The sequence below is a fragment of the Thamnophis elegans genome, chromosome 17 (genome assembly GCF_009769535.1).
Source record: "Thamnophis elegans isolate rThaEle1 chromosome 17, rThaEle1.pri, whole genome shotgun sequence".
Classification (NCBI taxonomy): domain Eukaryota; kingdom Metazoa; phylum Chordata; class Lepidosauria; order Squamata; family Colubridae; genus Thamnophis; species Thamnophis elegans.
In genome coordinates, this window is record NC_045557.1 from 1740509 (window position 1) to 1760613 (window position 20105).

A 20105-nucleotide genomic window follows, 5' to 3' on the forward strand; every position below is an offset into this window, starting at 1 on the left:
AATGATTTTTTTAAAAATCCACAAACCAGACTGTCAATCAGGTCTCCCATCATCAGTTGGCAGTTAGAAGCCAAGAACATGATCTTAATATTCTTGAATGCCTTCGCTTTATCCTTAACATCTAGACCCAAAATCCTGACCAAGACAGGTAAGACAACAGCCAAAAAGGCCAGCAAGCCACATCATCATGCCTTCTGTCAAAACGGTGACAATGACACCTAAATTAATAACACAGGCGAGGCTTGGCAACTGCCTTGTGGTTTGCAGGTTTATTTTGAGATCCTTGTTGGCAAACTGAAGCCGGGCCCTTGAATCGCTTTCTGCATTTTTGTCCTGCACCTGGCATGTCACGCCGCTAATCACGCTTCCCCCATCGCGTGAGTTCTAAAACGGCACAAGGGAAACCAACCGCAACCAGCTTCTTCTCAACTTGGCAAGAAATGAAGTCGCTTTTGGTCCCAAGGTTGGATGTCGTCAGGAGTTTGTGAATCCCCTTCTGTCTTGGTTGGGAATTTCTCTCCAGCTTTTTATTTTCCAGGAGAGAAAATATTGAGAAATAACCAGATTTCTGCAAAGCGAAACTGAACAGAACTCTCTTTTCCTTCCGCTTCTCGGCACTTGAGATGGTTAGATTAATCTGGTTTGAAATCTGGGCAATGGAGGGGCGGGGGATCCCAGCCATTTCTGGGTTTTCCTAAAGAAAAACCTGCATTCCAACGAGAAAGTTCGGTGTTATTTAGCGCCCTGAAGGAGGCGATTGATTTGAGATTGGCGCATGGACTGGAAGGAGAAAGGGTGTTTTCCTGATCACTTGTAGATGGAGAAGGAAAAACTGGATCCTCCCATGTAATAAGGAGGAAATTAAAGGAGGAAATTATTGAGATCAGATCGGCCTTGAAGCATCTTCCAGAGCATGAGAATGGACGTTCAAAAGCACAGCAAAGCTTCAGGAGAGAAATGAAAGTAAATGCCTTCCAATTTGGGTGAGAATTGGCTCGCTTTCTCCTTCCTTACTCCAGGCTAACTCAAAATTGTTCCTAAAATCAGGATTTGTTCACTAGCAGCTGAGCCACAAAAGCTGTGAGTGAGACCCGATTTCAAAAAATCCTGCCCCTTTGCCAGACGATCTTGCAAGCTTGGGAAAAGGATTTTTTTTTTTTAATGCCTTCATTCTTTTATTTGTTCGAATCTTCTTTCCATGTTTTTTTGTAACGGCCACGGGCTCCCACAACCTGTTTTGTAACGGGGAAGAAGCCTCCGGCCAACTCTCCCAAGGGGAAGGGAGGTTAGCTGGTTCCTCTCTGCACATCAAAATCCCCTGGGGTGATTTTTAGCCAGGGGGATCATGTGAGGCAGCTGAGCCCTCCTCCCCCCCAAAAAAACCCTCTCCCCCCACCACCGCCCCTTCCCGGTTTCTGCACAGGATGTCTGCCTCACTCATCGCCTTGCTCACCCGGCCGATTGGAGCATAAGTCGCACGAGATCAGTGGTGCAGATTTTCCATTGTCGGCTAGACTCTTCCCCCCCACCAGCTGTATCCCCATAAAAACAAATCGGGCAACTGAGATTCTTCCTATTCCGAGTGGCTGCCCCAGGGAGATCCTCTCTTGCACCAGAGCTGGCCTTTGACTCTCATTTCTGCTGAGGAAGCAAGTGATTTCTGGGACAGGTAAGCCGAAAAGAGCATGGATTCCAGGTATGGGGTTTTTCTCGAGGGTGGGGGAGTGAGGAAACTTCCTTGCAGCCCTTCCAATGCAAGCCAGATCCTCCCACAAGGGAGCTGGGAAGAGGGATCCAGTGTTCTCGCTCTCTCAGCCTGAGGGGGATCCTTGCTGGATCCTCTGGGGACACCGCTTCAGGCACAAAGTCATCTGCTTTTCCTCCTTCGCCTTCGGTGTGGCCGCCCAGCTGCCAAAGTTGCCAAACTTTTAAACAACCGGAAAAAGAGGCGTAGAGTTTGATGCCCCTGAACAAGAGTTTCTCCATTCTTAGTTTATCTCTTTTATTTGTATCCAGAGGCCTTTTGAGCTCCGATCTGTTTTGCCAATGTTTTTAGGGGGGAAGGTGGGGGAAAAAAAAAACTTCCACGTGACACTGGAAAACAATTTTCCAACTTCAAAGGAAGGGTGAGGCGGGAGGAGCTATTTAATTCTTAAGTTCAGGAAACAAGTCGCCTTCCCCTCTGTTTGCCCACCAGATAAATTAGGAGGAAACGGCTTCATTTTTTAACTTCTAATTTTGAAGTTACAAGTTTCTCTTGGGCTCCTCTTTTTGCTGAAAATGGCGAAGTGTCTCCCTAATAGGAACCAGCTGTGGGTTTCCTTTTGGAAGAAAGGAGGGGAGAGAAGATTGGGGAGAGATTTCGAATGGGAACCGTATCCTTGGGCTTGTCCATTAAACCCTCTTTGGCACAATCTTTGAGCTTGTGTGTGTTTGTGTGTCCTGTTTGATCGTCCCAGAATGCGGCCACTCGTCCTTCTGTTAGCCACACTGCTGCCTGTGGCAAACGTGGTAGCCATGGAGTCTTCTCTGGACACAATGCTGGATTCTCAGTGGGAGCTTTGGAAGAAAATTCACCGGAAAGATTATAATGGCAAGGTAAGGGCCCGGAAACTGCCAGGCTGGGCATGATATCCCATTGCACCAAATACAATCCTGCTGTGCCGACGGCTTCTTTGTGCCAGCGGAGGGCAGCCTTCAGAGATGAGCTTGAACAGCCGGTAGGCAGACTTAAATTTAAATCCAGGTCTAATGTCTTTTAATTCAAGATGATGAGGACTAGGCTCTTAGTTCCCTTTTAGTCTAAAGGCTATAATGCACGCTGCGGGCCAAAAAAAAATCCAGGCAAAACTTTTTAGCGTCCTCTTGCTGGGCTGGGGAAGATGCTCCTGTTTGAAATCTCGGGGGAATCCCATGTGAGTAAGACTTGTTTACCTGTCAGGTGAAGGAAGACGGGACTCTTCTGCGAAGTCTTACCCAATTCTCCTTCCAGGGTGCCCATAGATCAAACCTGTTTCCCAGGCTTGTATTTTTCTGCCTCTGAAAAGCATTGCACGCGTTCTGGAGTAAGCGAAACAAACCCCATTTTGCCACGTGGATGTTGGCTGCGTCTTTCGAATCTTAACTTTTTGCCTGGGCATCTTTTAACAGATGGAAGAAGTTCCCCGAAGGGTCATCTGGGAGAAGAACCTGAAATACATCAACACCCATAATTTGGAATTCTCCCTGGGAAGACACACCTTTGAGCTGGCCATGAACCACTGGGGGACATGGTAAGATGCCACGGTTCCTCGGTTTAATCATTGAAAAATTGGACGATTGCTGAAATGATGATGATGATGCTGTGGATTTAAAATTGTGGCCTTGTGCTAGCTGGAAAAAAAAGAAACTCATTTTCATTGCAGTTTTCTCTCCGCGCTAAAGAAACCAGGTTGCCAGATGTACCGAAATGTCTCTGGGCAAATTACCTCTCGGCTCAAACCCGAAGTGAGAATGGCTGTGTAATTCAGCGCAATTCGTTGATGTGGAAAATCCACAGAATTTCCCTATTTACTGGTTGCGATGCCTGAGCTAATTTTGAAGCAAATGCCTTACCTTTCTTTTCCCAACATGCACTTGTTCTAATTTGGCATCGATGCTCAAGCTGTGACTCACATGGCGCATTAAAACGATATTTTCCATTCGGCCTTGGTGCACGTAATTATACTCTCTTATAGGTTTCGGCCTCTTCATTTGCATGCTCTCTTTCTCTCTCAGAAAATGTGCTCCTTGCTACATCAAGATTGTTGAAAGGGAACCTTGGAGGTCTTCTAGTCCAACCCCCTAGTCCATTAAAGGGACAACCACAATTCTAGACCTTTGCATCGTTTTAGGAATTCAGACGTGGGGTGCTCTTCTCTGGTGGCCTTCCAGTGGGCTGGGGATGATGGGGGGTCTATGGAGGCTTAGGAAAGAATTTGGAGAAGGTCGTTTGTGGTCTCGGGCATAAAAGCCACGTGAACTGGACTTTATCAGGGGAGATGAGCATCCCGTATTCCGCTTAGCCATCTTCCCCTTTCTTTCTCTTCCTCTTTTTCCCCGTCTGCAGACCAGCGAGGAAGTCGTTCAGAAGATGATGGGGCTTAAAGTCCCTCCGTCCCGTACCCAAAATAACGAGACTCTTTACATTCCTGACTGGGAGAAAAAGTCCCAGATTCTGTTGATTACCGGAAAAAGGGCTACGTAACCCCAGTCAAAAACCAGGTAAAGCCCCTGGTTCCTTTTCATGGGCTGATGCTTGTTCGATGTAAGCTCCAGTTGCATCTCTTGTCCGGCTGTTCCCTGGTGTGTCTCATCCTTTTGGGTTGGACCGTTGATACAGCTTCATTTGTGGGTTGGACCACTGATACAGCTCCCATCTCTGCTCTCGCCAAAGTTGGCTTCCTAAGGAGTTAAAATCGGAATCTGATTTCCCTTTGGCGGCCAAGAGATCTATTAGACTTTCCCCTGTTCCTCACAGGAATGATGGGGAGGAAAAGGATCCAAGGGCGGACAGAATTGCAGCGTGAATACGCCGAGTAGAACTGGAGTTAAATAAAAAAATAAACTTCTAAATAGAGTGAGCAGCTTAGACAAGGAAAGCGAGAAAGGGGGCCGGGGTTCGATGAGGGACGGAGAGCCAATTCTGAGATATTAAAATTATTTATTCCTGGAGGTTGAAAGAATATATTCCACCAGCTTCTCAAAAAGAGGTTTTTGCTTGACTGCAGACCAGTAATCCAGGGGTGCTGGTGGAAAATAAAATAAACCTGATACACGCAGACACACAGCTGTGTAAAAGATTCAGGGTTTGGCAGCTCTCCTTCTCCTCCCTTGGCAGGGCCAGTGTGGGTCCTGCTGGGCATTCAGCTCGGTGGGCGCTCTGGAGGGGCAGCTGAAGAAGAAGACGGGCAAAGTGCTTAATCTGAGCCCCCAAAATCTCGTGGACTGCGTCACCAGCAACAGCGGCTGCGGTGGGGGCTACATGACCAACGCCTTTGAGTATGTGAAGGAGAACCGGGGAATCGATTCGGATGTCTCTTATCCCTACATCGGCCAGGTAGGGCCTGCCTCCCGTTTCAACCAGCATTGCCTTTCAGGCGGAGAGGGGAGGCTCCCCAAGATGTCTCACGGCCACAGATAAAATACCCCAAATAATTTTGTGCCGCCAGAATGGAGAAAATACAGAGCCGTTAAAATGCCGGTGGCAACTTGGTTTCCATCGTGGCAAATTGGAAAAACAATGGGGGAGCCGTCCACATGCCAACGGTCATCTCAATTAATTTAATTAAATGGTGGGGGATTTGAGGAACTGGACAGAGCTTGGAGGGTGAGGAGAGGGTTCTGCTGGGAGAGGGAAGAATGGACTCAGCCTTGAAAGGATTTGACTACAAAGGAAAGAAGATCCGACATGGAAATCTGCCCTTCCCTCTTCTCCGTAGGATGAAAATTGCATGTATAATCCCACCGGTAAGGCTGCCAAGTGCCGCGGTTTCAGAGAGATCCCGGAAGGCAACGAGCGGGCTCTGAAAAGGGCCGTAGCCCGGATCGGCCCAGTTGCGGTGGGCATCGATGCCAGCTTGTCTTCCTTCCAGTTCTACAGCCGAGGTGAGTCAGGAAAGAAGTCGGTTGTCGAGGCTGGGGCGACGTAGGGAAGCCATCCTGCCCACCTGGAACACGGGAAGTCACCTTGGGGGGGTCTCCTTCTCTTGAATCAGCGGAGCGATTTCCATAGATTGCACCCCCAAAACCTTCCCCATCCTTCTGTGGACTTTAATTCGTTGCTGTTTAATTCGCTGCTGTTTAATTCATTACTTTAATTCATTTAATTCATTTTCACCCATCCTGAGACATAAAGAGAATACGCTCAGGATCTGGCTGTAAAACGGAAGTTGGTTTTTCCAGAATTGAAGGTTTTCTCTTTCTAATTTTCTCAGGGGTGTATTACGATGAAAACTGCAATGCCGGTAACATCAATCACGCTGTCCTGGCGGTGGGTTATGGGACTCAAAAGGGCACCAAGCACTGGATTGTGAAAAACAGGTATTGCTCAACTCACCTCCCATTTTATCTGATAAATATCTTCTGGGGCACCAAACCCTGAATTTTGGTGTAGGTAACCACCGAAAAAAGCATAATGCAACTTATGCTATATGTTTTAATAATAATAACCTCCCTCAAATTAAGGAAGAAAAATGTATTGTATTGTATGTATTGTATTTAATAGATTTATAGGCTGCCCAATCCCGGAGGACTCCGGGCGGCTTACAGAAAGTAAATTATATAAAAAATAAAGAATTAAAAAACGAGAAGATAGATTAAAACCTCATCATGCACCCAATCTGGTTGGGGCTGGACCTCAGTCATGAGGTCAACAGCCCCAGGCCTGCTGGAATAGCCAGGTTTTGATAGCCTTTCGGAAGGCCGTGAGAGTGGGTGAGGTCCGGATCTCTGGGGGTAGTTCATTCCATAGGGTCGGAGTGGCTACAGAGAAGGCCCTCCTCCGGGGAGCCGCCAGCCGACATTGTCTGGCTGACGGCACCTGAAGAAGGCCCACCCTGTGCGATCTCACCGGCCGTTGGGAGGTATGCGGCAGTAGGCGGTCTCGCAGGTATCCAGGTCCTAAGCCATGTAGGGCTTTAAAGGTGATAACCAGCACCTTGAATCGCGTTCGGAGACCAATAGGAAGCCAGTGCAGCTTGCGGAGGATAGGTGTAACGTGGGTGTATCTTGGCACACCCAGTATCGCTCGCACGGCTGCGTTCTGGACTAGTAGTCTCCGAACACTTTTCAGGGGCAGCCCCATGTAGAGCGGATTACAGTAGTCAAGTCTTGAGGTGACGAGGGCTGGAAAAACTAGCTCTGGTCACAAATAAACACTTCATAATAATCCAAATGTCACCTACCACCACGAAGCTGGATGAGCAAATGGAGGAACTGTTGGAGATGTTGAATTCTTACCTTTATTTTCCTTTCCATCCACAGTTGGGGGGAAGACTGGGGTGACAAAGGCTACATCTTCATGGCCAGGAATATGGACAACGCCTGTGGAATTGCCAACTTAGCCAGCTTCCCAAAGATGTGAGCAACGGTGGCCAAATCCTGGTGGCAGATCCTGGTCCTTCCTTGGCCGACGGCTGGATTCCAGAGCCGATGAGAGGGACACTGATACATAAGGGGACCCATTTGGCTTCATAAGCAGTGCTGAGAGTGCATTAAAAAATTTAACCTTCCGGGTTTTTTTTAAAAAAAAAAATTGTTGCTGCATTTTTTTTTTTCCTTTGCAAAGAGCTGGAGAGCTGTCTTCCTCGGAGGCATAACTTTTCAAATAGAAAAACCCAAATGGAAAAACCTTGGTCTGGAAGTGTTTTCTTGGCTTCTGAAGTAAGAACTGCTTAAAAAAAAAAAAAAGTAAAATTAAGCAAATCATTTTTGTAAGCCACACAGAGTCACCGAGAGTGAGCGGGTGGCCTATGAATTTTCTAAATTAAATAAACACATAAATGAATAAAACCTGGGAGGCTGATGTGAGAGGGAGGGTTTGAGTTTGAGTTTAATAAAATTTGTATGCCACCCTCCCATTAGGACTCTTTCAGTGTATTGTCGACTCTTTTCATCGAGAATTTGAAGAGGGACTGACAGGAGAATCCTTAGGGCTGTTCCAGTCTTGGCAACTTTTAAGACTTGTGGACTTCAACTCCAGCCACACGGGGAATTCTGGGAGTTTTAAAAGTTTTAAAAGTCGATAAGGTTAGACCAGCCCTGCCTTAAGCCAAAGTTGTGTTCTTTCAGTTCACCATTGGGCAGAAATTTACTGCTGCAAATTGGACTGATTGTGCAGATAGCCTCTTAGCGCAACTGAATTGTGTGTGTTTGTGTGTGTGTGTGTAGAACTGGGGTATGGAATGCCACTGAATTCCTGGATCCCTGCTAGAAGCTGGGTTATCTGCAAAGGAAACCAGTGTTTGGGGGGGAGGGGTGTCACACTCCTATTAGCAAGGAAAAGAGAAATCCTGTTTCCCAAAGGGACTTTGGAAGTTGTGACACGGAGAAGGAAAAGTTGGTGCCTAAGAAACAAGGGCGTTTACACCCCAATTGTGCAAACTAGGAAGCTTTTCTCCGACTAAGTGCATTATTCTTGCAAGCATCCAAATGAGGAAATGGATAAACGAATCCCCTTCCCCTCCACACCAAACCGGTAAAAATGAAAAAGCTACCCAGGTGTTTTTTTTAAAAAAGAGCATTTGTGTGTGATAGGTCACTAAAATAAGATATTTTGGTTAAGCTTTCTTCCTCCCCCCCCCCCCAAATCCCTACGTGACTAATAAAAACATCTGATCCAAGGAGGGTATTCTTAAATGGAGCATTTGTGCTGTTCTCTGGAGGAAAGCATGGTCCCCCCCCCCTTGGTTTGAGGTTTTGCAGCTGGAGGGAAGGTCTGGTTGCAAATTCTCTTCCTCCTTTCTGTTCCTTTTGGTAGTTACCAGCTGCATCTCTGTGAAAAAAAGGAAGTTTGTGCATTTTCACTCACACACACACACACCCTTGTGCACAAAGGCCTGGAGTGGGTCTCGGGTCTCCTTGACTGAGTTAGCCATGAGTTTCTTTGACCCAAGTGTTGTAATATAGTTCCTTGAGAGCGGGCCGGAGGTTGTAGCTTTGTAGCTCCTGCTTCCATTGTGCTGAAAGCAAGGTGTACTCGACAAACTGACCTCACAACAAGCCTCTTGGGTCGAAGTGGGCCGCACTGTCACACCCTGGCAACTAAGGCTCAATTGCATAAGGGGTTAGGTTGTGCATGGCAGGGCACTTGACCCAATAAATTGGGACGGGTTAGGTTTACCACCACCACACACACAGAGGTAAGCTGTGACTTACCAACATGGGATCTGAGTCCAGAAAGTAATGAAAAATGATAATATCCAGAATAATTGTCTTGGAAGGGAACTTGGGGGTCTTCTAATCCAACATCCTGCTCAAGCAGGAAACCCTATACCGTTGTTAAATGGTTGTCCAGTCTCTTCTTAAAACCTCCAGTGACCCACAACCTCTGGAAGCAAGCTTTGTTGTTAGTTGCGAAGTAGTGTCCAAACCATCTCGACCCCATGGACAACACTCCTCCAGGCCTTCCTGTCCTCTACCATCCTCTGGAGTCCATTGAAGCTCATGCCTACTGCTTCGGTGACTCCATCCAGCCACCTCCTTCTCTGCCGTCCCCTTCTTCTTCTTCTGCCCTCCATCCTTCCCAGCATGAGGCTCTTCTCCAGGAGTCCTTCCTCCTTCTCATTAGGTGGTCAAAGTCTTTGAGTTTCCCCTTCAGGATCCGGCCTTCTAAAGAGCATCCAGGGTGGATCTCCTCTAGGACCGGTTGGATGGCCTTGCAGTCCACGGGACTCAGTGCAGGAGTCTTCTTCTCCAGCACCAGAGTTCAAAGGCCACCATTCTTTGGCCCTCAGACTTCCTTATGGTCCAACATTCACAGCCATCCATTGCAACAGGGAAAGCCTTGGAAGCAAGCTAGAAGTGATCAATTGTTCTCACTGCCAGGAAAATTCTCCTTAATTCTAGCTTGCTTCTCTCCTTGATAAGTTTCCATCTGTTGCTTCTTGTTCTGCCGTCAGATGCTTTGGAGAATAGGTTGACCCCCTCTTCTGTGGGGAGATGCTGGAACAGTGCTATGATGTCACCCTTAGTCCTTCCTTTCATTAAACTAGACATACCCAATCCCTGCAACCGTTCTTCCTGCATTTTAACCTCCAGTCCCTTATCTTTAGGGCTAGCTGGGATGGGTCTCTTCTAAGTTAAAGTCCCCACATTATACCAAGGTCACGCTCCGCAGGCAATGAGGAGACCCAGAGAAGGGAACATGGTGTGTGTTCATGTTCACCCATAGTCAGCCAGACTTTTCAACAAGTGCAAGTCGATCATCCTGGTCTTTGTGGGCAAAATCTCAAGCTCACCTGGCATCCCTCCAAGCTTCATCCCCTTAACGGATGAGCAAAAACCTGGTAAACCCAGCGAGCGAAAACAGGGAAGACTCGTATCATTTTTGGTTTGACTGAAAGTGAAAATCACAGTCCATTTCCTTGTTTGGTGCAGGCAGGCTCATGTGACCAGGGTAATAAATTGATTGTCTCCTCTGTTGGCACCGACATTGGGCGGCTGTTGCTTGGGAGAGCGGCTGTGTTCGGCTACGGAGTTAGCAAAATAAATAAATAAATCTGAGAGGGGGGGGGGTGTCAGACATTGGATGAGTACGACTTGGAAAAGTCTGCCAGCTGAAAGATGTTCAGGTAGGTAGAAGGCCATCCTCTTCCTTGCAACACTTTATTTGAGCAGGGCGAGAAAGTTTGTTTTCCCGTCGAAGGAGATCGGTAAGAACGTTGGCTTTTAGCTTTGGATCTCTGGATAACGCTGGGAATATTTTCATCGGGGTTCATATCTAGCAAGGAAGGAAACGGGGAATTTCCTACAAGACCTGGATCTGACAGGAACGTACAGCCAAGATGGATTAATTACTTTCTTCCTGATTTGAGTGTATTTGTTTTAGCAAAAATTAAATATGAGCCGGGTCTTAATTCTCAAAGGTGTGTGTCAGGTTTAAGAAACTGGAGGTGCAAAGGTGATCTATCGCCTTGATTCTTTGCATTTTTCAAAGCAGCCTAATTCAAAGCCGATATCCTCCAATTTCACGTCAGACTTGACAGAGATGTGGTGGGTAAGAAACTTTTCGCATCATTAAAATATTTTAATGTCTCCAACTTCCTGTGAGCGTTCAACTTATTGCTTGCTTTAATTTTGGAAGCTGCCTGGAGTCACCATGAGTTGGAGTTGGGAGGCAGTATAAATTTTCTTAACAAATAAATAAATAGCGCTTTATCTTCCTGTATTGTGAGCAAACTCAGTGGTGTGATTAAAAGTACGGCAATATTTTTGCCTGCTGGATTTCAGTATTTCTTTGTAAGAAGCAAAGCGAGATTCCTTTGAGGGCACCCTGCGTTTGTTAAAGTGTATTTAGGAGTAGATTTATCCAAGGGGTGTTGGGAGATTGCACAATGTCTCAACGGACATTAGGTGTTGTCGCGGCTTCAAGATTGTACAAACTTTCGACTGAACCCACTGTTGCATTGTGCAAAGAAATGATCTTACAAGCATAAATAATCAGCACTTCAACTTCAGCTTCCTCCTTGACTTGCTGGTAATTGAGCAAAGAGAGTTAAACAATAGTTTATCTGCCATGCTCTGACTTAAAAAAAATCAGAGTGATCACAGATAGTTTGAGTTTATCATCCTACATCTCAACAGGATGGAGATACACGTTTGGCTGATGGCCTTTTGTGTCATTGTCACGTCTGCACCCCAGTGGCGCAGGGACCCCAAGCTGGACAAATACTGGGAATTATGGATGAAGAAATATGGCAAAGAATACCAAAATACGGTAAGAGCGCTCAGCAGTAGCTCCTGCAGTTAAAAAATAAAAGGAGTACACAATTCTTTTTATAAGCAAGGTCTTCTTGTCGGCTAATTGTGACTTCTGATTTAATCCTCAGAATCAGGAAGAGCTGCGCCGAATGACGTGGGAAAAGAACATACAATTTATCACACTGCACAATCTCGAATATTCACTGGGCCTGCATTCTTATGAACTTGGCATGAATAACTTAGGAGATATGGTTAGCCTGATGATTTTTTAAGGGATGTTTAAATGTGCTTGGTAACTACGCGTATTAAGACTAAACGCCCCGCTTTGGAAAAAATTGATGAAGATTAAAGAGTACAGAAGGTTGAATTTTTTTTTTTTAGGGAGCAAGGGGGTTGGAGTAGGAGACCTCCAAGCTTCCTCCCAACTCTTTTAGTTTGCTTTTTTTACTATTCTGTTATTCTGCCTTTCTACTATTCTGCCATTCTCTTATTCTGCTATTCTGTTATTCCTTCTTCTGGCTAAATGGTTTCTGATCTTTCCACAGACCAGCAAAGAAGTGTCAATGCTCCTGACCGGCTTGAAAATCCCATCCTGGTGGAACCGAAATTCCACGTCGCACAAATCCATCGTAGGCACCTGGATCCCTGAGTCCATAGACTGGAGGGACAAAGGATACGTCACGAGTGTTAAAGACCAGGTGAGAGGAGGACTTTCAAACATCCATCGGTCTGTTCGGGATACTTTTGGTGCCACTGATTCTGTCCATCTCTGTCTTTCAGTATTCGTGCGGCGCTTGCTGGGCCTTCAGCGCCGTGGGGGCCCTGGAAGCTCAGTTAAAACGCAAGACTGGGAAACTGGTGTCACTTAGCTCCCAGAATCTGGTCGATTGCTCCAATCTCTACGGGAACCACGGCTGTAACGGAGGTTACATGCCTGCTGCTTTCCAGTATATCATAGATAATAAAGGAATCAACTCCGAGGATCCTATCCATATAAGGCCAAGGTTTGTATAGCTATTGTTGCAGAAAATTGCTTGCAAACATGCTCTAAATCGGGGTGTCCAATCTTGGCCAAACATGCTCTAAATCGGGTGTCCAATTTAGATCTGTGGACTTCAATTCCTAGAATTTCCAGCCAGCCATGCTGGAAATTCAGGGAGTTGAAGTCCACAGAATCTTAAAGTTTCCAAGGTTGGACAATCCTGGTCTAAATTCTGTCTCTCTTTGGTCTCCTTCCTTGATGGTTTGCAAATCGTGGCAGATGTTGTAATTAAAGCTGGCACATTTAATCATTTCCCTGACTTCCTCGCGGAGGTTGCAATCCTACGCGCAGCAGCATAAATAACCCCTTGCTACTTGCTCCAAACTTAATTTATAGGCTTGTGCCCTAAGATCCATTTGGGCTTCTGTGTCACCATCCAACTTTAAGAAAAAGGAAAGGAATAATTCGGAGTGACTGCTCCATTTTAAAAGAGATGTTTTTTCGTCTCGTTCACGTCATATTTCCCTCAATCCTTATCACCGCTATAAAAATAGCATGCTTTTCAAAAACTGTTTATCCCTCATCACGCTTTTGCTGACCAAACTGAGGTAGAAATGCTTGTCGCGATTCCAGACCCATTTATTTTACTTTAATTAAAATCTCGTTTTTTTGCAAGACACCCAATGCAATATGCATTTATGTTTTCCAGTCATTGAGATTGGGTTTGGTCCCAAGCTATAAATTTTAGCACCTCCCAAAAGGTGTTGGCCTCACCTATAAACCTGAAGGAGGCTGGGGTTTTAAAAGCCAACGAAATGATAGTTGTTTAAGAAATAAGCCAGAGGGAAAAGCAACTGGGGTTGAACGGGCACAAATATGTGGGTTTACTCATTGAGGAAAACAAGCTTGAACTTTTACCTACTTCCTGCAGGATGGGCTATGTCGCTATAATCCCGCTGCGAGGGCTGCTACCTGTTCGAAATATACCTTGCTTCCATCTGGAAACGAGACTTACCTGAAGGATGCTGTAGCCAACATTGGACCAGTGTCGGTGGCCATCAACGCAAACCAGCCAACATTCTTTCTCATAAGCAAGGTAACATTCACACACACACAAACACGGAGAGGAAACGTGTCCGCGTTTACGTTGATCTGTAAAATGAATAAGATTCGGTTTTGTGAGTTTAGGATCCTGGGTTGTCGATAAACATTTATAAGTGATTCCAACTTTTTTTTTTCCCCCAAATAGGAGTTTATAATGATGCCAAATGCACCAGTCAGCATTTGAACCATGCCGTCCTCGTGGTTGGATACGGAAAGGAGAATGGCATGGATTACTGGCTTGTGAAGAACAGGTATGCAGCCCTTGGCCAGTTTCAGGGGTTAAACCAGGATTAACGACTGCGCATAAGTTATTTTAAGATGCTTTGGTCTTAAATATAAACGCAGCCTTCTTTTCTACAAACAAGCATCCCGCCCTAGGACTTAATTGAGGGACAGTTGAAGATTTAGTAGCTTCTGTCATTTTGCAAAGGTGGAGGAAGGAGATGCATGATCCATTTTTGTGCAAGGAAAAATGGATTATAAACGGACTGAAGTGGTGGATAATTTTGCAAATCCCTTTTTATAAGCCATATTAAGAGCTTCCCAAGCAGAAAAAGAGGCCCAAATTATAAATATAATCCTCTCTTAGCATGTTGTGGGTATGCAGCTTGCAAGCAGCCACCACTTGCCTCTTGATATTTTTGCCCCTTGTCAATCAAAGCATCTAACTTTTCAGACGCCAAATAAATCCCATATAATTTAAAGAGTATCAGTGGCATTCCCAACCCACCCCACTGCCTCCCCATTTAGACTCCTTACTTAAGAGAGCTCATTCTTAAAGCATATGCTCATTATTTCCCTCTTCTTATTCCAACAGCTGGGGAATCAATTTTGGCCATGAAGGCTATATTAAAATTGCCAGAAATCAAGGGAATCGCTGTGGCATCGCCAGTTACTGCTCGTATCCGATCATTAGATGGCATCTAAATTTTGCAGAAGCCCTCTTAGGCAGCTAATCTTAGCCTTTATATATATATATATAAAACTGTTGCATTTGGAAAGAGCGATTGATTGCCAAACCCAGATCTTCCATCCGGCTCCACCTGGTAGATCTAAGGCAAGCAGCCCACACGAGGGTTTATCTGGGTTAGTTGGAATTTTCTAACGATCCCTGGGGCACTGCCAAGCTTAAATCAGTTAATCAGGTAATGTCTACCAATCTGCTTTGAACAAGCAAAGAGCCCAGGATAATTGACAGGGATTTCCATTTCGGGCCACCTGAAAACGGGATGGCGTCCAGAATCTGCATTCAGGAGTGTAAAGCAAAATCTTTTTAAAGTTTCGGCTATTTGCAAGACGGTTTCTCACCTGGAAAGAATCAAAAGCATACAAGTTGAACTTGGGACTCATTTTAACACCAGGAAGAAAAGAACATTTTCACTGCTTGGAGCCACTGCATGGAATACAACAGTATAAACATGGAATCTTAGGATTGGAAGGGACCTTGGAGATCATTTAGTCTAACCCTCTGCCCAAGGCAGGAGACCTTATATCCCGGAGCAATCTTTATTTAAAAAAACCTCCAGCAATGGAGATTTTTCTTCTCTTCTTGCAATGTAGCTGGATCTTTTCTGAACCTGGCTGAAATATAACTCGAAATGTATTTAACCTTTGGCCTCTATTAAAGATTATTAAAGGCAATGCAGTTCAAGGAATCGTGGCTTAGTGTGTGATAAACCCAGTTGCTTCGTGATTGCATGGTGGTTTAATGTTGGTGTCTTGTCCCTTTGACCAAAGAAAAGAAAAAAACAGTAAGAGAATACTAGAAAAAAAAAAGCATCATTCTACCCTAGCCCTGAAAAATGATGGCGTATTAACCATTATCCACCACCATGAATAATGGGTATTGTAGTCGCAGCATTATTCTCCCCCCCGTCCTCCCTCCCTTGACCTGGGAAAAGGTGGGCGTTCAACAACCCATCCTTCTCCGTCCATTGAACATCCTGACTTGGGATGGAGATGGGCTTTGTAGTCCCCAACCCATCCAGAAGGGAACAGCTGGCCAAAGTGACGCCTTCTGGTTTTTAAGGATGCTTTTAAAACCGCCCTTAAACAATTACATTTAAAAAGTCATGTATATGACACAGGAAACTATATGAGTTTAACTAATAAAGACAGACATGCATTAAATATAAATTCTATTCTATTTCTATTTATTAAATTTACAGGCCGCCCATCCCGGAGGACTCTAAATGATGGCAATCTTTAAATAATAATAATAAATAATTCAAAAGACATGTTTAAGCCACCACCAGATTCTCTATCTCTAATCTGTATATCATGTTTATATAAAAACGAGGAGATTCCAACTTAGAAGAAAATCCTCAATGGGGATACATAAATAATTATAAATAAGGCATGTTTAAGCCACCACCAGATTCTCTATCTCTAATCTGTATATCATATTTATATTAAAACGAGGAAATTCCAACTTAGAAGAAAATCCTCAATGGGGATACATAATAATTATAAATAAGGCATGTTTAGCCACCACCAGATTCTCTATCTCTAATCTGTATATCATATTTATATAAAAACGAGGAGATTCCAACTTAGAAGAAAATCCTCAATGGGGGTACATGATGTCATAGGCAGTGTGTCATCCTGCATGACGTCATTGGGCAGGGCTCCAATCAGCAGCCACGCCTGCTTTGAAAAAAAGGCGGGAAAAGCCAGGGGGAGGGGCCAACCATTGGGCTGCCTGAGGGGGAAAAAGGCGGGAAAGGCGAAAAAGGCGCCTCATGTTTGAGGGAGGGAGCAGCCCAGGCGGCCATTTTCCCCCCTCAGGGTGGGCCTTTTCTCCCCTTTCCCAATGTCCTTTTTTTAAAAAGAAAAAACACACAATATAGGTGTTAAATGTCTGTTCCTCACAGCAGTGTTTCTAGATTGTGCCATGGGGGGCTCCAGATGCCTCCCACCAGGGCAATCCAATTTCTTCTCTCCGTGATTTCTGGCTGTGAGGGGAATAGCTGGTTCTGGCTCCTTTCGCATCCCTGGCCCTTCATCGCCATCTTGAACCTTTGTGTGAACAAGATGGCGAAGACTTAGCCTTGGTTCCCCCCCTCAGGGGCCAAGCTTTCTTTTTCTCTTAGGAATGGAAGGGCAGCAAAAAATGGAGGACAGCCAGGGGGGTGTCTGGGAGATGCACTCAGCATCAACCCCCAGCTGGCTTTTTCCCAATAGGAAAAGGAGTGGGGGAGATGGAGGACTGTGCAATTCTCCATACTTTGGGAAACTGTGGCATCTTCACAACAATAAATCCTTCCACGAAGGCATAATTGCTCCCTTCAGAACTGGTCCTTCTGAAGGCTACCTCCCTCAACCTGTTTAGCCATCCTGGTTTGGCAGCTAGAATGATGGCTTAGGGGGTAGATGGCCATTTTCAGGCCTGGGACTCCAAGTCCCATCATTCCCATGCAGCTGGCTGGCAATTCTGGGAGTTGGAAGTCCACAAGCTTTAAAAGTTACCAAGATTGGACTTTCCCTGGCTTTTAGGGCATTGTGGGAAGGCAGCCATAAACACCCCTTTATTCTTCCCCTTAACTAACCAACCCTTTCATTTATTTTTATTAACAGAGGATTGCAATACCCCGTTAGGAAAAGGAGATGGCAACTTTGCAGAAGCAAAGGAATCCCCTGGTATGCTTGAAGACAGATCCCACCCAGGATTGAAATCTAGGATCCTTTAGGCCGGAAAAAACCAAGGATTTCTTCTTTTTTCCCCCTAGACTGCAGCCATATTCCCCACCAAAATTGCCACCGAACAGCAATCCCTCATGTTGGTGAAGCGGCTGCTGGCCATCTCTGTCTCCTGTATCACCTATCTCAGGGGCATTTTGCCCGAATCTGCCTACGGGACAAGATATTTAGATGGTAATGCCTTTTCCATGGATTTGAGGCAAAAAGAAGGGGAAATCCTGCTGGGAAACGGTTTTGGAAGGATGTGGAGAAGCTTGGAGGCTCCAAGAGAAGATGGACCTTTGAGAAGAAGGCTGTCTCCACCATCGATGATACCACCCATTGCTTGGAGAGTCCTTTCTCATTTAAATGCAATAAAGAAAATATATAAAGTAGGGGTGTCCAAGCTTGGAAACCTTAAGATCTGGGGACTTCAATTCCCAGAATTCCCCAGCCAGCCATTCATGTGGATTTGCATTTAAATGCAATAAAGAAAATATATAAAGTAGGGGTGTCCAAGCTTGGAAACCTTAAGATCTGGGGACTTCAATTCCCAGAATTCGCCAGCCAGCCATGCATGTGGATTTGCATTTAAATGCAATAAAGAAAATATATAAACTAGGGGTGTCCAAGCTTGGAAACCTTAAGATCTGGGGACTTCAATTCCCAGAATTCCCCAGCCAGCCATTCATGTGGATTTGCATTTAAATGCAATAAAGAAAATATAAAAGTAGGGGTGTCCAAGCTTGGAAGCCTTAAGACCTGGGGACTTCAATTCCCAGAATTCCCCAGCCAGCCATGCCTGTGGATTTGCATTTAAATGCAATAAGAAAATATATAAATAGGGTGTCCAAGCTTGGAAACCTTAAGACCTGGGGACTTCAGTTCCCAGAATTCCCCAGCCAGCCATGCATGTGGACTTGTGGACTTCAACTCCCAGAATCCTCTAGCCCCGGCATGGGGAATTCTGGGAGTTGAAGTCCACAGGTCTTAAAGTTGCCAAACTTGGACACACCCCTGATATAAATGGATAGGTTGGTTTGCAAAGGAATCAGTCATGCTCAAGTAATGACACTGAGTTGTTTAAAATATATATATTGTATATGAAAGGGGGAAAAAGTTACTTTAAAATTCCCTAAACCAGTGTTTCTCAACCTTGGCAACTTGAAGATGTCTGGACTTCAACTCTCAGAATTCCCCAGCCAGCGAATGCTGGCTGGGGAATTCTGGGAGTTGAAGTCCGGACATCTTCAAGTTGCCACGGTTGAAAAACACTGCCCTAAACCAATGTGAACTTTTAGCTAGGCTGGCAAGCAGCAGGAAGTTAAAATAACCGAAACTTTTCTCGGGGGAAGGAAGGGAGGTTTCATTTCTTATGGAGCAGCTTTTTTAAAAAAATAGTTCCATTTTCAAGACTATGGGTTGTAGGGCTACTGGCATATTTTGCATGGAAAGATTTGGATCTTTGAATCTGCTAATCAGGGAGATTTTGCAGATGCATGATGATGTCCTATGGATTGGGTAATTTCCCTGCCCGATGACATCATGAGGGCGATGTCAATGGCCTCCCCCCCCCCCCCCGGCAGCCATCAAACAAGGCAAGAGGGTCTACAAATCAGATTTCATAGAAGCAAAGTATTTTAGATCAGTCAGTCAAAAGTTTAATTGTAATTAATGCTGGTGGTTTGTTTTGTCTTTCAAGATCTCTGCGTGAAGATCCTAAAAGAGGATAAAAAATGCCCCGGGTCCAGCCAGCTTGTAAAATGGTACATCTTCTATCATTTGCAGCTTTGTGTCCTTTGGCAAGGGTGGCCAGCAGAAAATGAATGACGCTTTTGCAAATTTACATGTTTCCCTAAATAAGTCTTGGGAATGAGGTATTGTAAAAGAAACATGTTTTCAATTAGATTAATGCTATGCTTCATGCAAAATTATATAAATTGGCTTTCTTAACCAAACCCTGGTTAATACTATATGGAAAAAGTTGCATAGTCTGGCACCGCTGCATATTTTTTTTTTCAATTAATATACTTCAAGTGTATTTTCAGTTCATGCATGAAAAAGCTAAGCTTAAAGCCTCAATCTTATTTAACTTTTTTGCAGGATGCTAGGATGCTATGATGCCCTGCAGAAAAAATATGTAAGTTGGCCTTTTGTCTGTAATGGGCCACAAAGTTTTACAAATATGAAAACCCTTCTAATAATTTATTTCTTGCTTGTCTTTAAACAGCTCAGATTAATCGTCTTAGCGGTAAGTTTGGCAAACATATATTCCACATATGGAAATAAAGCTTCCCTTTCTCTTTGCTTGATTTTCATTTTGTTGTTTATCACTGAATACAGGTCTATACCAACCAGGAGGATCCCCAGGTATGTCTTCCATGTCATTTCTTATCAACTTTGTGATTGGACGCTTTGATTTGCATCAAAACATCTATTAAAATTTTTATAAAGATATTTATTACAAGGAACATTTTGATAAAGATGGATACTTAAAGCTTTGCATGCACTCTAACTTCATCACTGGAGCTAGAAAGAAATGAGTTATCTCTTTTGTTCTTGGGGAACAATTTTTTCCCTTATTAAAAATACTTCCTTGACACAGAAAACAACAAAGCCACAACCCACTAGGTGTCACTCTACCTCTGTATTATATTATTGTAAACCTACTGAAGACTGGTCCCCTCCCTTTATAGTTTTAGTTGGACCATTAAGAAACCACCTCCTGTTGGAGTTTTTGTGTGTGCAAAATGCTCTTCCCCAGATTCATCTTATGCACAAGGCTTTGAAATTTGTTTCTTGGCATTGCAAAAGATTTGATCCTGTCATTTTCGCTCAACAGTTCTCCCTGAGTGCTAGATAAATAACTTGCTGCATTTTGTATTAGACGGTTACAGAATGT

At 44.6% G+C, this 20105-nt stretch overlaps 3 protein-coding genes across 3 annotated transcripts; all 3 read left to right on the top strand.

The window, feature by feature from the left end:
- The first annotated feature begins 1595 nt into the window (after nt 1-1595).
- Nucleotides 1596-7428, top strand: CTSK (cathepsin K). Its single transcript, XM_032234394.1, is given in 10 exon segments — nt 1596-1669; nt 2460-2598; nt 3151-3256; nt 3259-3272; nt 4088-4184; nt 4187-4242; nt 4859-5077; nt 5460-5625; nt 5955-6060; nt 7003-7428. Coding segments are annotated over 9 exon segments (1002 nt in total). The 5' UTR covers nt 1596-1669; nt 2460; the 3' UTR covers nt 7103-7428.
- A 2733-nt stretch (nt 7429-10161) lies between these two features.
- LOC116520240 (cathepsin S-like) lies at nt 10162-14513 on the top strand. Its single transcript, XM_032234398.1, is given in 9 exon segments — nt 10162-10310; nt 11323-11455; nt 11568-11690; nt 11985-12137; nt 12220-12418; nt 12421-12443; nt 13353-13512; nt 13665-13776; nt 14343-14513. Coding segments are annotated over 9 exon segments (1050 nt in total). The 5' UTR covers nt 10162-10302; the 3' UTR covers nt 14482-14513.
- A 2469-nt stretch (nt 14514-16982) lies between these two features.
- On the top strand, nt 16983-19722 carry LOC116520237 (HORMA domain-containing protein 1-like). The gene is made up of 6 exons (XM_032234395.1): nt 16983-17164; nt 17254-17398; nt 18906-18969; nt 19307-19343; nt 19434-19454; nt 19547-19722. The coding sequence occupies exons 1-6, from the start codon at nt 17132-17134 to the stop codon at nt 19607-19609; spliced, it is 363 nt and encodes a 120-aa protein (XP_032090286.1). The 5' UTR covers nt 16983-17131; the 3' UTR covers nt 19610-19722.
- The last annotated feature ends 383 nt before the right edge of the window (nt 19723-20105 follow it).